Consider the following 14,274-nt stretch of genomic DNA (forward strand, 5'->3'; position numbering starts at 1 on the left):
ATGGGAGCGCCGCTTGGGGCGAGACGGCACAGGGACCAGAACCAATGGGAGCGCGAGGGTCCCCCGAGGGCCCGCCCCTGCAGGAGGTGGGCAGGAAGGGGCGGGGCCCGTGCGAGCCACCGAGGGACGCGCACCTGGGCCTGGGGAGGCCCACGCGAGCTGCGGCATCGGCGCAGCACCCACGCTCCACGAGCCAGCGGCGGCGGAGCGCAGCCGCTGACTCCTATGGCGGGGTGTGCTTGCGTCTTTGTCCCCCAAGTCTCGTGTCTTCTTCCCGGAGGGGAAGGGCACAAATGAAAAACCCCGCCGGCCACCCTTCTCTGTTCCGTGCGGGATCCGATAGGTCTCCACAGGACGCAAGCGGAGGGACTTCCGGGGAGAAGGGACTCCAGACCCCTAACCCCCCGGAATGTAATCCTCTGCTCATCCGAACCCCTCCTCCTAACCCTAGGGTTGGAGGCTGAAGGGGTCCACTGAGGAAAATGAAGTTCTTAGGGAACAGGGCTGGCTTCCACAAGCCAGAGGCACACAGGAGGGCAAATCAGCCCTGGGAGGATGTGCGTTTCTGGAAATGACTGTGGTATAGCCGTCCCCTGCGTCCACCCTAGCCGTCAGTCTTTGAAGGTCACTGCCCCAGAGGGCCACCTGCCAGGCCAGGATATCTGGAACTCCACCATGTCCCAGGAGAGTAAGGGCCCAGGGCTACGTCTTCTCGGTCCAGGGGTCCCAGACAGTAGTCAAAAGGAGACCAGGCTGGATGAGGCCCCATGCTAGTTCCAGCATATACGCTATCAGGGTAACCAGCTGCTGCCCTGATGGCCTTTAGGAAGCTCACTGAAGGATCCCTCAATCCCTCTCAAAAATGGGCAGATTCCGTATTCCTGCAAAATTCCTAAGATTTATTGGAGACTAGGCCTCTTCTCTGGATCCACAACCACGTCTAGCCCAGAATCAGGGCCCCCAAATGTATCTGGGACCCTGTCCCTTTCATTTTGGTCTAGACAAGTCCCCACAGATGGCCAAAGGACAGCACCCAGACTCTGCCCCTGATCAGTCAATGTGCAGCAAGCCCATTTCAGTGGGCAGGAGAGTCTACTCCTAGGGGAGAAAAGCCCCAGGAGCTGGCAGGTGGGAGGGGAAGCGGTCGGCAGGGCAGAAACCCTGCCTTGCTGTATCCAGCTGTCACTCCCATTGCAGGCGCTGTGTATGCAGGGCCCGGCAGTAAGCCCAGCTGCCTGCAGCCAGGGCCCAGCGACAGACATCCTCCTTCGGTAGCAGCAACAGCCTGTCCTCCTCCAGCCGGCTCAAGAGGCCTGCTACACCCAGCATCGCACCCCCCCACATCCCATAAGTGTTGGCCGTGAAGACAGCCACAATGAGGATGGTCACTGCGACCACCAACAGCATTGCCTGACCAGCCACAGAGCGGCCCTCAGGGCCGAGATGGCCGCCAGCCACTGCTAGCACCATGCCTCCTCCCAGGAGCAGGTTGGCAGAGGAGCGGTCCCCATTCACCCAGTGGAAATCGAACGCCAGAAGGGGCAGGCCGATGACGGTGGCCACCCAGGCTCCAGCAAGACAGTCTTCATGTGTGCTCAGCCCTGGGGCCAGCATGGTGGCGGCCGCCAAGACCTGGAGCAGGAAGCCAGCAGCAGCCCCTCGACTTGCCTGTCAACACAGAGAAGGGCGGACATGAAGGAAAAACAGGCCGGGGCCACTCTTTTTCCTTTTATAGGAAAGGGTTCGGGGCTTCCTTGGAGACCTGGTCTTAGATTGACTTCCCACCAACCTCACCCTAATCCAGGAAACTAGGTCCTTGGGATTTGGGAGGAATGGGGATGCGCCCGTGCTCAGACCCAGTGTACTCACCTGGGCGGTGCTCGCGGCTGCGTGCAGAGATACCACTCCCAGCACCAGATGGGACAGGGCTGTGCTCCACTCAACCCCCGGCTTGGGGGCCATGGCACGTCGGGCAGTAGTAAGTTTGAGGACGTAGATAACAGATATTCAACTCTGGAGACGAAGAAAGTGCAGAAGCCAGCGACCTGGAGCCCTAAGCGCGGCACTAGTAGCCCAGGTTCCAGGGCCCCATTACTAGTTAGGAGAGATTCAGTCCTCAATTTTCGGATCCCTGAGGCCACTGCACACACCTGTGGGGAAGAATAACTTAATTCAGCCGGGAAACAGCGGAAAATGGCTTAGGTAGGCTGGGTGGGGGGCGTGAGTCCTGGGGCCCTGGAGCCCAAATCGGGGTGCCGGGCCCGGGGGAGAGGGAGCGGCGGCCTCGGCCTAATCCCTGCGCTCCGGGAGGCGCCGTCCTGGGAGCCCGGGCGCGGGAGGAGCGATGGCGCAGGACTCCCGGCGGCCTGCCGTGCGCAGTTACCCGGCTGCGCGGTCCCCACGCAGTGGCTCGCCGGAGGCCAGAGCCCGCCCGACGCACCGCCCCCTGCCCCGGGCCCTGCCTCCTCCGCCAGGCCTCCGGTTGCGAGAGCGAGCTTGGCCGGGAACTTCCACCACCGAGAGGAGCAGAGGCTAGAGCGGGCCGGGGCGGGACTAGAGTGACTAGGGGCGGGGCCTGGGGCGTCGGCTGGAGGCGCTGGGAGCGGGTGGGGTTGGGAGGAGCTCGGGAACCAGAAAATGCACTGTTTGGGTGGGTGCGTGGGCACAGCGGTTTGGAAGGAGCGTGATGAGGGGAGAAGAGCCTGGGCGGGGCTGCGATGGGCGGGGTCTAGGCGGGGCTGCGGGGAGAGGTGGGGTCTGGGTGGGGCTCCGGAGAGGGGAGGGTGATTCCCCGCGTGAAACCGGAGCGATGGAGAACTCCGCGGAGGGCGGGAGGGTTTCCGAGAGGAGGGTCGCGGGAGCTGTGGGCGCTCTCAGCTCGGTGTCCGCGGTGTAGGGTTTGGGGCGCGCGGAACGGCGCCGTGAGAAGCAGCCGGTGTGCAGGTGCAGCCGCAGGCACCTGTTTCTGGGACCCCCGTCCCCGTGCGCGCCCCGCAGCCGTGGGAGCCGGGCCGTGGGGGCGGCCGTCGCGAGCATGCGCACCGGCACTGCGGCGGCGGGCGCCGAGTCGGGGCGCGGGGACGCGGGGCGGCGCGAAGCGGGGCCCTCAGCCGCCCCGCGCTCCCATGTACGCCTTCTACTCGCTGCTCATCTACATTTTCTACAGCCTCTTCCGCAGAGATGGTGGCGCCGCGGCGGCCGCGGACCCCGGGGACCCCGCCCAGGTGAGCGGGGCCGGCCGCGCAGCCTGTCGCCCCCGCCGCCCGCCCCACCCCCACGCCGAGGTTCCCGGGGCGGGGGCGGGCGCGGGGCCGTGCTGAGGACCCTGGGCTCCGCTCCGGTGCTGCAAGCGCAGACTTCGGCCCAGACCCTCCGGCCCGGTTCGCAGAGGGAAGGGCCCGCGGGCCGCCTGCCCACTCCTCAGCGGCGCCCCTGCTCCCTCCCTAGAGAGCTCGTAAGTCCCGGGGTCGCCGGCGCCCAGACCTGCCCGCACCGGAGCTGTGGACCGAGCTGACCGGCCTGGCCGGTAGGTGCAGGCCGGGAACCCAGCGGTGCGAGGGCGGTGCTGGGACCTCCCTGGGAGGGGCGGAGGCCCAGGCTCCAGCACGTGACCCGAAATGCCTCCCGCCCCCCTTCGCGACCTGCAGGCACCTCCGAGGCTGAGGATGGGTCGGAAGACGGAGCCGAGGGCCGCGCGGCCGCGGTGTCCCTGGAGGAGGCCCTCCTGCGCCTGGCCGAATTCCTCTCCGTCCAGCTGGGGGCGGAAGAGAGCTGCGGGAGCCCGGCCGACCTGGGCCAGGTGAGCGCGGCGGAGGGGCTGCGGGCACCTGCCGCCTGCGCCGGCCTTCCTGGCTCTCACAGCCCTGCTCCAATTCTTGTCGCCTCCGCAGTCCGGCGAGGTGCCCCCACTGTTGACAGTGACCAGCCAGCTCTTGGCCCTTCTGGCATGGCTTCGGAGCCCCAGGGGGAGGCAGGCCCTGCTCCAGGGGACTGAGCCAGCTCCTCAGGTCGGGCCCTCAATTCCGGATGGTAAGTGAGGGGGAGTACGTTGAAGAAGGGCTCTGGAGGGAGCAAACCCCGTTAGAACCTGAGCGGCCTGGAGTTCGGGGTCCCAAGGCCAGCCTCGTTCCGGAGGATTCAGACCAAAAACCTTTTCAGTGCTAACTGGGTCCTCCCGACTGCAGGATCCACATCCCAAGAAGAAAGCCCTTCCCACCTCGCCGCAGTCCCAGGTGAGCCCCCGGGGGATGAGGCGCAGGGACAGCAGTCCCTCCAGTTGGAGGAGGACCACAGGGCGTGGCAGCGGCTGGAGCAGCTCATCCTGGGACAGGTGAGGGTCCCAGGAGCCAGCAGGGATTGGGAGCTGGGGCGCCGGAAAAAGGAAGTCCACTCTGTCTCTCTCACTTCTCCCCAGCTGGAGGAGCTGAAGCAGCAGCTGGAACAGCAGGAGGAGGAGCTGGGTCGCTTGCGCCTGGGCGTGGTGAGGCTGCGGGGGATCTGGCAGGGCGGGGCTTGGCGGGTGGTTTCAGGTGAGTGCTTAGGCTTTCTCTCCGTCAGGGGGCGACAGACTCAGAGAAAAGGGTTCAGCATCTGACCCTGGAGAACGAGGCCCTGAAGCAGAGCCTGAGCCTGACGCGGGATCTCTTGCTGCACTGGGGCCCAGGGCCCCCCACCAGGGCTTCACAGGTACCCTGCTCCCGAGCTGCAGCCATTCCTGCAGCCTGGGGCTCCTGCACACCTGGCGTGCAGCCACAGGGCACAAGCATCCTGGGGACCTCCCGGGGTGGCCTGTGTTGGGCAGCCCCATCAGGGAGGCCGATGCCTGCGGGAGGACCCCCCTCTCCATGGCCCCTCTGAGTGGCTGGCCGCAGGAGAGCAGACGGACGGTGGAAAGGAGCTCTGCGTGGAGTTGGGAGGCACGGGTTCACAGCCAGCTCTGCCCATGTCTTGACTTGATTTTCCCATCTGTGAAACGGTACCGCAGAACGCCCCTCTCTGAGTTCCCTCCTGGCCCCCACCCTCCCGCAGGAGGAGGCGGAGGCATTGGTGGAGCTCCAGGGCCGGCTTCAGGAGGCCCAGGACACCACAGAAGCCCTCCGAGCCCAGGTGGGTGTGGGGCCCAGGGATCTGTGGCTCGGGTGAGGAGGGCTTGGGTGTTGGGAGGGGCTTATCTGAGGCAGGGCCTGGTAAGTGCCTGTTTCCTCAGTGACGGGTGGGGTTGGGCGGGGCAGCTGGGGGTGCAGGAGGTGCAGCTGCAGGGCCTTCAAGGGGCCCTTCAGCAGCTCCAGCAGGAGACGGAGCAGAACTGCAGGCGGGAGCTGCAGCAGATGCATGGGCAGCTGGCAGGTAAGGTCTGGGGCTTGGGCTCACGGGAGGTCCTGAAGGCTGGGCCTTCCCGTCCAACAGACTTTCCTTTCCAGGACTTCGGGCACGGATGGCCAGCCTGCGTCAGGGCTGTGGGGACCTCCGAGGATTGGTCAGCACCTTTACCCAGAGCTGTCAGGGTTCACTGAGTGAGGCCCGGGGCCAGGTCAGGTCCCCTCCCCACCGAGCCCCTCCTCTCTGGGCAGCCTGTTCACTTTTCTTTTGATGGGGGTGCACCTGGGGAGCTGGCTGTGCTAGAAAGTGGGGCTCTGAAATCCAAACGGCTTCTGTGTGACCCAGAGTATGATTTCACTTCTGAGCCTTGTTTCCATCCTGTGCAAACCTGGTTGATAGTGAAACTCTCACAGCATTGCCCAGAGTCACAGAGGAGACAGATGATGTGGTGTCCCTGCCTGTTATTCCTGGGCTTTATCCTGGGCTAACTGAATGATGTCCCCAGGGGCCCAAAGCCAGTGAAAATTGTGGATCAGCACAGCTGGGGGGTCCCATGGGGGCTTCTTGCTACTCTCAGCACCCCGACCCCCACCTCGGCAGCTGCTTGGCTGACTGTACATCCCTGTTTCCTCAGGTGTCCTGGGCCTTGGGGGCACTGTCATCTGGAGGGCCTGGCACTCAGCTCCCTGAGGGGCAGCAAGGGCCCCCAGCCGGATGCCCAGGGCGGCTGCCAGAGCTCAAGGGTATGGCAGGCTTGGGAGCCTGGGGGCAGGGAGGGTGGCTGGAGGAAGTGTAGCCTCTCTGTGCTTTAGGGTCTGGGAGGCATCTTGCTGACCTGATCCCTACTGCAGGAAATATCCGTGTGCTATGTCGCCTGAGGCCAGGGACACCCTCCAGCCTAGTGAGCGTGGAGCCCGGTCCAGGGGGCACTGTCACCACCTGCTACCGGGGACGCCATCGTCGATTCCGCCTAGACTGGGTCTTCCCCCCAGACGCCAGCCAGGAGGAGGTGACAGCCTGCCTTTGAACCTATGCTGACCCCTTCTCAGAGTCCCCTGAAGAACAAGAGAGGCTCCAGTTTCCCCTTTCCAGTCTAGCTGCCTATCTGGATGAGGGAGGGCGGCTGGGCTGTAGTCAGGAGGGAAAGGGAACTGAGGAGGCTGGGAGGCAGGACAGGCAGCCCAGCATGGTGTTTCCTGCTCCCAGGCTTCACTGCCTGCCCACTCCCCTTTGCTGGGGTCTAGGGTCTGCCCAGCTATGAGGGCAGGTGCCCCTCATTGCTTTGTGGCCCCGAGGCCTGTGGTGAACGGCCATGGGTGAGCAGCTTCTTGCCTTAGTGTGCTGTCTCTGCCCTGCCTGGATCCCACTCTCCTTCCCTACCCTTTTCCTGCCAGATACCTGTGGAAAAGCAGGGGCTACAGCCCCAGCCCACCCCATCTTCATCTGCACGCACCCTTTGCTGCTAGATCTCCCGTAGCAGAGAGGGTCTGTCACTCAGGTTGTCATCTCAAGGGCCTGGCACTCAGTTCCCTGAGGGGCAGCAAGGGCCCCAGCCGGATGCCCGGAGTGGCTGTAAGAGTTCAGGGGTATGGCAGGCTTGGGAGCCTAGGGGGCAGGGAAGGTGGCTGGAGGAAGTGCAGCCTCTCTGTGGAGAAAGGAGATGGTGGCTCAGAGCCAGGGGAGACTAGGTAAGGGACAGAATGGCAGTGACTCACGCCCAGGTTACCTGCCAGCCTCACGGACAGGGTGATGACTGCCCAGCAGGTGGCCAGGGTCACCCTGATTCCTTCTTTTCCAACTACTTATCTCTTCATCCCACACATATCTCTGGCCAAACTACAGCCCTGCACAGGGCATGCCTTGAGCACTGTCCTCTGGACAGCTGTCTTGGACAGGGCCCTCTAATTCAATGTGTCTGAACCAAAGGCTTCTGTAGCCAAGCCCCTCACCTGCGTTCCCATTTCTGCAGTGGTGCCATGATGCACCCCCTGAATGTCATCCACAGCACCACCTCCATCCAGTTATGGAATCTCAGTGACCACACAGAGCCCAGAATTCTAGATTCTGGCCTCATGGCAGTCTTCAAACAGAGCTGACAACCTACCCAGTTACCAGTGACCTAGGCATAAAAGCCAGCCATGTTGTTGCTCAAAAGATTGTTGGTGTCCAGTGCCAACGGGGTGAATGTCCCAGCCCTGTCTCAGCTACCTCTGTACTTGTCCCTGCCACCTAGACTTAGCAGGCCTGGCTGGCCACCATTCCCCACACCTGTAGGCCCTTCCTGGGCTCACGGTTTGTGAGCCAGGTACTGCTCTGGCCCTCTAGGTGCACTGCCACAGGCATTCACATCAGGTGCCACTACAGCCCTTACTCCCTAGAGGGAAAACTGAGGCACAGGAAAGCCAATGAGTAAACTCCAATCATACTGGAGTGTGAATCGGGCAGTCAAACCTCAACATCTAGACTCTTAAAATCTTTTTTAAAATTAGATATACACATACATATATATATATATATATATATATATGCACCTTTTTTTTTTTTTGACAGTGTCATACTTTGCCTTCAGGCTGGAGTGCAGTGGTGCGATCTCAGCTCACTGCAACCTCTGCTTCCCACGCTCAAGAGTTCCTCCCACCTCAGCCTACTTTGTAGCTGGGACCACAGATGTGCAACACCATGCCTGGCTAATTTTTTGTAGTTTTTGCAGAGACAGGGTTTCACCATGTTGCTCAGGCTGGTCTCAAACTCCAGAGCTCAGGCAGTCCACCCACCTTGGCCTCCCCAAGTCCTGGGATTTTTGTTCATGTCGGCTTCCACGTAAAGGACACCACACCTGGGCTCTTGGGTGCCGCCCAGGCCTCCTGGGTGGATACCACACCTGGGCTCTTAGCTGCTACTCCAGGCTCCTTGGTGGCATCCAGGACTACAGATCCTCCACATAGGCTGTTCCCTTTTCTCATCACGTCTTTTCCCTCTTTGCCTGGCAAAGTCTTGCAAGCATCAGCTTCTCCAGGGAGACAGCGGTTCTCAATAGGACACTTCCTCCCCCATAGTCCCTTAGAGCCATCCTCCCAGGGACTAGGCTCACACTCTGCCTTCATAGCACACTCCACCCCACCAAATAGGTCACAAACAGGCAACATGAGGGGTACTCAAAAACACTTTCTCCCACCTCCCCCTAGGTCTTCAGAGAGCTGGAACCTGCGGTGCTGTCCTGCCTCCGAGGCTACAGCGTCTGCATCTTTACCTATGGCCAGACAGGGACTGGGAAGACCTACAGCATGGAGGTGGGACGGAGCCCACGCCCCAGTGGGAGAGGCCCTGGGGACTCTGCATGACTTGGATGTGAGCCCGCTGTGCACCCCACCCCACCCTCAGGGCCCTCCTGATGATCCCGGCATAGCTCCTAGGGCACTACAGTCGCTGTTCCGGGAGATGGGGGCTGGCAGGCCACACCGGGTGACACTCAGCATGGTGGAGATCTACAACGAGGCTGTCAGGTCGGCTGCTCCCCACGGTTGGCCTCCGCCCCACCCTTGGCCCAGGGCCCTTCTGGATTTCCAGAGAACCCTGGAACTAAGCCCTTCCTCTTTCTCACTAGGGACCTCCTTGCCCCAGGGCCTCCCGAACGCCTGGCCGTGAGGCAGGGCCCAGAAGGCCAGGGCGGGATCCAGGTGGCTGGCCTCACTCACTGGGACGTGCCCAACCTGGAGACACTGCACCAGGTAAGGCTGCTCCGCCCTCCGGGACCCCCGTGCTTCCGCTTGGGGGCGGGGACCCTGCACCAGACCAGCCCTGCTGCCTCGTCTTCCAGATGCTGAGACTGGGGAGGAGCAACCGGGCCACCGCTGCCACCGCCATGAACCAGCGTAGCTCCCGCTCGCACGCCCTGGTCACGCTGACGCTGCGCGCGGCGTCTCCACCGCGCGCTCCAAGCACCGCAGGTACCACGGCCCGTGCCTGAGCCCTGCGGAGTCTCCAGCGCACCCGAGGCCCGGCCTCCCCACATGTCAGGCTCGCTCGCCCCTTTAGGCACACTGCATCTGGTGGATCTGGCGGGATCCGAGCGCGCACGGAAGGCAGGGGAGGCCGGCCCGCCGCGGGGAGACCCAGACGGCGCCCGGCGCCTGCGGGAGGCCCAGACTATCAACCGCTCGCTGCTGGCGCTGGGAGGCGTGATGGCCGCACTGCGGGCCCACCGGCCACACGTGCCCTTCCGCGACTCGCAGCTCACGCGACTGCTGCAGCCTGCGCTGGGCCCGGGCACCACCGCTGTGCTGCTGCTGCAGGTGGGCGCCGGGGCGGCACAGGCGTGGGGCGGGGCTGTGCATCCCAGGCGCTGCCCACCCGGGCCCGCCCATCGGCGCCACTTGCCCGCAGATATCCACGCGGCCGGAGGATCTGGGCGAGACAGTCTGCTCACTCAAGTTCGCCGAGCGAGTGGGTCAAGTGGAGCTGGGGCCAGCCCGGCGCCGCAGGGTCCCACGCTCCTCCGGGACACCCTCCTCCCTGAGTACCGACACTCCGCTCACCGGGACTCCCTGCACCCCTACACCGTCCCCTGGCAGCCCTCCAAGCCCCAGACCTGACAGCGGGTCCGGCTCGGCCCTTGCGCCTGCAGAGGGCCTGCCCCTGTAGTCTTGGATGGCAGCTCTGACCAAGGGGTCTCAGGCTAGGTCTCTGCTGGCAGAGGCAGTAGTAAAGTCCCTGTACCCCGTCTCGCAGGGCACAAGCTCCTTGGCCTCTTTGGGTCCACTGCCCCCAAACTCCCAGAGTCGCCCCTCCGCCTCCGCAGCCAGTGCAGTGTGTCGTGCCTGGTGAAGTGACCACACCCCCGCCCCCAGCCCCGCATCTGGCAGCAGGCCTCCTTCCTCCTTATCACCATTTGCTGTTATCACGGCACACAGCAGGGAATCCCGACACCCCCCACCCACCCCAAGTGGTTATCCAAATCACCACTCCTGACCCAAAAATCAGGCATGGCATTAAAACGTTGCAAATTCCTTTACTGTTATCTTCCCCACCACCAGGATCACGTAGGGTCCAGTCTTTTTACTCCCTAACCCCTTTCCTGAAAAAGGTGCTACCTCCTTCCCAGACAGATGAGAGAGGGCAGGACTTCAGGCTGGATCCACCATTAGGCTCTCCCTCCCCCAGCCTGGAGCAAGGGAGGGAGGGGAGGTGATGGCTGGAGACGGATGGATGGGTGGTGGGCTGAGAAGAGGAAACTAGGAAGGGCTATTCCAGGCTCAGCCCTGCCCCTCCAGCTTTGCCTCTGGGTGTAAGGAAAGAGGCATGACTGACCAGGGCGAGGGCTGTGCCCAGGTGGGCCACGGCCACGCATCAGGTAGTCCAATAAACACCGTGGACTCCCAACAAGGCTGCTGCCTGGTGTTTTGGGGCTGCCGTGGTCGCAGACACCCCACTGGCCTTGGCTCCCTGTCAACAAGCCGGGGATGGGAGCAGGAGGGAGGAGTAGCCCCTGCCTCAGGAGCCTCACAGGCTGCACCAAGAGAGCAGCCAGCCTGGGGCTGGGGCTGCCAGGTCTCGAGGATGGCTGATCCAAACATCATAGATGCTTTTGTTGGGTGGCACCCCCTGGAAGAGAGTGTCTAGATCCCAGAGCAGCCCTGGGGGCCCTCGGGTTTCAGGGGTCACACCCCAGTAGGCAGGGCTGGTTGACGGACACTGGGGACAGGAGGTGGGCGGTGGTGCCAAGGGCATTACCACATTGGGAGTGTAGATAGGCAAATATGAGGTAGGCAGCTGCCCCCATAGGGAGGCCCTGTGTCCCCCACTGGACAGCCCCCCAGGAACTGAGGTGCCCTGTAGTAAGTGGAAAGGCCAGGCCCTAGGCTCTGGAGAGAGGGTGGAGGGCCCGATGGCTCCCCCCTGGGAAGCCTCCCCCTCCACTCTCATGGGGCCCGGAAGGGGGCAGAGGGGCCACAAAGGCCTCTCAGAGGTGGGCAGGGATGGGGTGGGCACGGCCTCTTCCCCACTGTTCTCCATGCCTGTAGGAACTGGGCTGCTCTGTGGAGTTAGCCCCGGCCAGGGTGCCCCCTCCCGGGAGACCCCTAGCAGGGACTTGATGCTGAAGCCCTCGCTGGGTGGCGGCGGAGGACTGGGAGGCCGATAGGGCCGGCCATGCAACACGTAGGGGCCCAGGTCCTTGGCGAAGGCTCCTCTCGCACCCCCGTTCTGCCAGCGCCTGCACAGGGCTGTGTTCTGCAGCCGTAGCGCCTCGGCTGGGATCAGGCTCACGTCGACCGCCCAGAAGTTACCCTTGGCCTGGGGCTTCGCAGGGTCCTTGGGCACCTGGGTGTGGGGGTCAGACATGGGTGGGGCTGCCCGACCCCGGATGCTCAGGACTTCCGCGTGCACCCTGCCCCTGCCCTGCCCCACCTTGCGGAAGCATCGGTTGGAGGAAAGGTTGTGGCGAATGGAGTCTTTCCAGCCTTCGTAGTCTTCCCTGAAGAAAGGGAACACCGCCTGGACCTGACGGATGATCTGAAACCGCCGGGTGGCCGGCCAGCATGGTGAGCCTGGAAGGGGAGAGGGCAGTGCCCCACCCCTCCCCCACTACTGGGCTCAGAGGTGCACGGGTGTCGGCCCCCGTTCTCCCCAAAGAAGAACATATTTGCACCAAAGGACGACAGAGGGGACAGGGGGCTCCCGGAGAAGGGTCGTGCCACAAGGCCCTCAGTTCTCAGGACTGGTCCCACTGGCTGGGTGGGCTAGGAAGGGGTGGGGGCCAGGGCTTGAGCCTGGAAGTAGGTGGGGAACGGGTCTGGGTAAAGGTCCAGCCACGGAGTGCAAGGGAGAGTAGGGGCCAGGGCCATCTCACCTGGGCCAGCTTCAGCCTGCGGGAGGGTGCGGCCTGAATCACCAAGGCAATCATGGCCAAGTAGGTGTAGGGGGGCTTGTCATGTCGCAGGTACCTCTTTTTCCTCCTCTTGGGGGGCTGGGAGGGCGACTCTTCCTCTGGGGGCCGCAGGCGGGAGCCGCTGCAGGGCCCCATGCAGGACGGTAGACTGTGGGCAGGGGCCTGGCCTGGTGGAGGGTGCAGGGCAGTGGGGCAGTGTGGGAGGCAGGGCCAGGGCCTGAGGCCGGGTGGGGGCTGGCTGGCTGGGCCCTTTATCATTCGGATGGAAAGGGGAGGGGAGGGAAGGGAGGAAGAGGCCGTGGGGGAGGGGAGCCTGCCGAGGGCTGCCACAATTAGCAGGTTTTGGTTAATCTGGAAGGGAGGGGCAGAGAGGATTCTAGTGGGTGCTTCTCCTGAGGCCTTAGTCTCTACCTCTGAGCTGCCTTTGGGTGGCAAGGCTCCTCTTTGAAGGGTCTGCGATGACACATGACTACTTTATCCCATCTTCCCTGGCCAGGTCACAGGACCCCACTTAACAGATGGGGGAGTAATTAGCCCATGCTAAGCTCCCAAGGAAGGGTGTCCCTGGAGTTCAAGACCTAGCAGCTAGTAGGCCTTAGGCTATGGGGGCTGGATACCTACCCAGGACATGATCAGGTGGGGCTTTCGGGAAGAGAAGGCCACGAGGCCCCCACCCTAGGAACAAAAGGGAAACACACGGACTCAAGTGATTTCCTGGGAGCAGCTTCAGGAGTCCAGGTGGACTGGCCACCTCCTCCTCCCTAGCCATCTGATCAGCGTCTCTGCTCCTCCATCCAAGCAAGGCCAGTGTTAGGTACTCTGCCCCAAAGCCCAGGTTCTCCTCGCTCACAAGGGGCAAGTTTGCCCGAGAGGATAGCTCTGGGCACTAGCAGCAGTGGTTGGTGCTGGTACTAGAGCTAAGGACCCCCAGACACATGGGGGCCCAGGGATACGCTTTTGCTCTCTCTGGGAATTCAGCTTTTCTTGTGCAGCCCCCACCATGATCACCTCAAAAGGCTGAAAATCTGCAGCATATGGTGGAGCCCAGCCCATCCCAAGGTGTGGAAGGGAGGGACAGGCAGCGGGTGTCCTGAAGGAGGAGTCCAGGCTGGACGGGGCCTTGTCTGTGGGGTGCCACCCTGCTACTGCAGCTACGCCATCGGGTTGTGCTCCTTTTCCCTCTATCTTGGACACGCCCCTCAGACCTCATGTGGTTTCCCTCAGGACTCCGGTCACCACCTCGACGCTGAGGCCCTCTCGGGTGTGTTCCCTAGGCTAAGGCTGCAAAGTCCTGTACCTCAGGAGGCTAAATACTCGTGGCCTCTTACCCCATTCGGTCAGCAAGGCGTCGTTCTTTCCCACAAGTCTTTGTTGTTTTGAGACAAGGTCTCACTCTGTTGCCCAGGCTGGAGTACAGTAGTGTCATCTGGGCTCAGTGCAGCCTCCACCTCCTGGGCTCAAGCGATCCTCCCGCCTAAGCCTCCGGGGACTACAGGTGTGCGCCATAGCGCCCGGCTAATTTCTCACTTTTTGGTAGGGACAAGGCCTCCCAATGTTGCCCAGGTTGGTCTCCTGGACTCAGGCGACCCACCGGCCTCAGCCTCCTCCCAAAGTGCTGGGATCACAGACGTCAGCCACCGCGCTGGGCCTTCCTCTTAAGTCTTAAGGCACCCCTCTCCACTGGCGCCTCCTTGGTGGGGCGCTGGAGGCTCCCCGAGTTCTGACCGCTCCTCTCCGACCGCAGTGTCCCGGGCCGAAACCACCCCCAAAGCTGCCACTCATTCCGCCGGCGTCCGTCCGGTTGCCCACGACGATTCGGTTCTTTCCACCACCGTCCCAGGAGCCTTTGAGCACTCGCCGTCTCACCCAAGGCCCGAGGAGGTCGCGGCCGCAGAGGGATCGCCTGGGCGCCCGCAGCTGAACCCGGCAGCCCCATTCCCTGACCGTCCCTCCTCAGGCCCCGCCCCTAATGTCCCGCCCAGGCCCCGCCCCTAATGTCCCGCCCAGGCCCCGCCCCCGATATCCGTCCCCAGGCCCCGCCCCCGGCTGACTCGCTCCAGGCCCCGCCC

General features: G+C 63.3%; 3 protein-coding genes across 7 annotated transcripts; 1 reads left to right on the forward strand and 2 right to left on the reverse strand.

Moving 5' to 3' along the window:
* Window positions 1-877: 877 nt before the first annotated feature.
* LOC116535431 (cysteine and histidine-rich protein 1-like) lies at window positions 878-3,729 on the reverse strand. Of its 2 annotated transcripts, none has more exons than XM_032256467.1 (3): window positions 2,384-2,542; window positions 1,870-2,150; window positions 878-1,668 (listed from the first exon to the last, which is right to left on the reverse strand). In XM_032256467.1, the coding sequence occupies exons 2-3, from the start codon at window positions 1,960-1,962 to the stop codon at window positions 1,183-1,185; spliced, it is 579 nt and encodes a 192-aa protein (XP_032112358.1). In that variant the 5' UTR covers window positions 1,963-2,150; window positions 2,384-2,542; the 3' UTR covers window positions 878-1,182. The 2 variants fall into 2 exon arrangements, with proteins under 2 accessions (XP_032112358.1, XP_032112368.1); XM_032256477.1 differs by lacking the exon at window positions 2,384-2,542 and adding an exon at window positions 3,652-3,729 and having other exon boundaries at window positions 879-1,668.
* Window positions 2,794-10,701, forward strand: KIFC2 (kinesin family member C2). 3 transcript variants are annotated; one of them, XM_032256394.1, is made up of 18 exons: window positions 2,797-3,224; window positions 3,448-3,526; window positions 3,648-3,799; window positions 3,891-4,029; window positions 4,185-4,330; window positions 4,415-4,480; window positions 4,558-4,686; window positions 5,029-5,106; window positions 5,232-5,346; window positions 5,421-5,530; window positions 5,954-6,062; window positions 6,171-6,328; window positions 8,505-8,609; window positions 8,701-8,822; window positions 8,924-9,047; window positions 9,137-9,266; window positions 9,337-9,611; window positions 9,703-10,701. In XM_032256394.1, exons 1-18 carry the CDS (start codon window positions 3,126-3,128, stop codon window positions 9,958-9,960), a joined length of 2,394 nt encoding a protein of 797 aa, XP_032112285.1. In that variant the 5' UTR covers window positions 2,797-3,125; the 3' UTR covers window positions 9,961-10,701. The 3 variants fall into 3 exon arrangements, with proteins under 3 accessions (XP_032112303.1, XP_032112285.1, XP_032112292.1); XM_032256401.1 differs by having other exon boundaries at window positions 9,355-9,611; XM_032256412.1 differs by lacking the exon at window positions 4,558-4,686 and having other exon boundaries at window positions 2,794-3,224; window positions 4,415-4,529; window positions 4,985-5,106.
* Window positions 10,308-13,645, reverse strand: FOXH1 (forkhead box H1). 2 transcript variants are annotated; one of them, XM_032256451.1, is made up of 3 exons: window positions 13,534-13,645; window positions 11,725-11,791; window positions 10,308-11,637 (listed from the first exon to the last, which is right to left on the reverse strand). In XM_032256451.1, the coding sequence occupies exons 1-3, from the start codon at window positions 13,629-13,631 to the stop codon at window positions 10,819-10,821; spliced, it is 984 nt and encodes a 327-aa protein (XP_032112342.1). In that variant the 5' UTR covers window positions 13,632-13,645; the 3' UTR covers window positions 10,308-10,818. The 2 variants fall into 2 exon arrangements, with proteins under 2 accessions (XP_032112342.1, XP_032112331.1); XM_032256440.1 differs by lacking the exon at window positions 13,534-13,645 and adding an exon at window positions 12,167-13,340 and having other exon boundaries at window positions 11,725-11,829.
* Window positions 13,646-14,274: the final 629 nt, after the last annotated feature.

The sequence above is a fragment of the Sapajus apella genome, unplaced genomic scaffold, assembly GCF_009761245.1.
Source record: "Sapajus apella isolate SASKATOON/1434 unplaced genomic scaffold, GSC_monkey_1.0 scaffold3, whole genome shotgun sequence".
NCBI classification, from domain to species: Eukaryota; Metazoa; Chordata; class Mammalia; order Primates; family Cebidae; genus Sapajus; species Sapajus apella.

Bases quoted from the DNA above. Each gene is read 5' to 3' on its own strand.
- LOC116535431 (XM_032256467.1), bottom strand. From the start codon at position 1,962: ATGGCCCCCAAGCCGGGGGTTGAGTGGAGCACAGCCCTGTCCCATCTG. The intron at 1,669-1,869 runs GTGAGTACACTG...CTGTGTTGACAG, and splicing joins CAGCCGCGAGCACCGCCCAG to GCAAGTCGAGGGGCTGCTGC.
- KIFC2 (XM_032256394.1), top strand. From the start codon at position 3,126: ATGTACGCCTTCTACTCGCTGCTCATCTACATTTTCTACAGCCTCTTC. The intron at 8,610-8,700 runs GTGGGACGGAGC...CCCCACCCTCAG, and splicing joins GGAAGACCTACAGCATGGAG to GGCCCTCCTGATGATCCCGG. The intron at 9,048-9,136 runs GTAAGGCTGCTC...CTCGTCTTCCAG, and splicing joins ACCTGGAGACACTGCACCAG to ATGCTGAGACTGGGGAGGAG.
- FOXH1 (XM_032256440.1), bottom strand. From the start codon at position 12,463: ATGATAAAGGGCCCAGCCAGCCAGCCCCCACCCGGCCTCAGGCCCTGG. The intron at 11,830-12,166 runs GTGAGATGGCCC...CGGCGGTTTCAG, and splicing joins GCAGGCTGAAGCTGGCCCAG to ATCATCCGTCAGGTCCAGGC. The intron at 11,638-11,724 runs GTGGGGCAGGGC...CCCCACACCCAG, and splicing joins CCAACCGATGCTTCCGCAAG to GTGCCCAAGGACCCTGCGAA.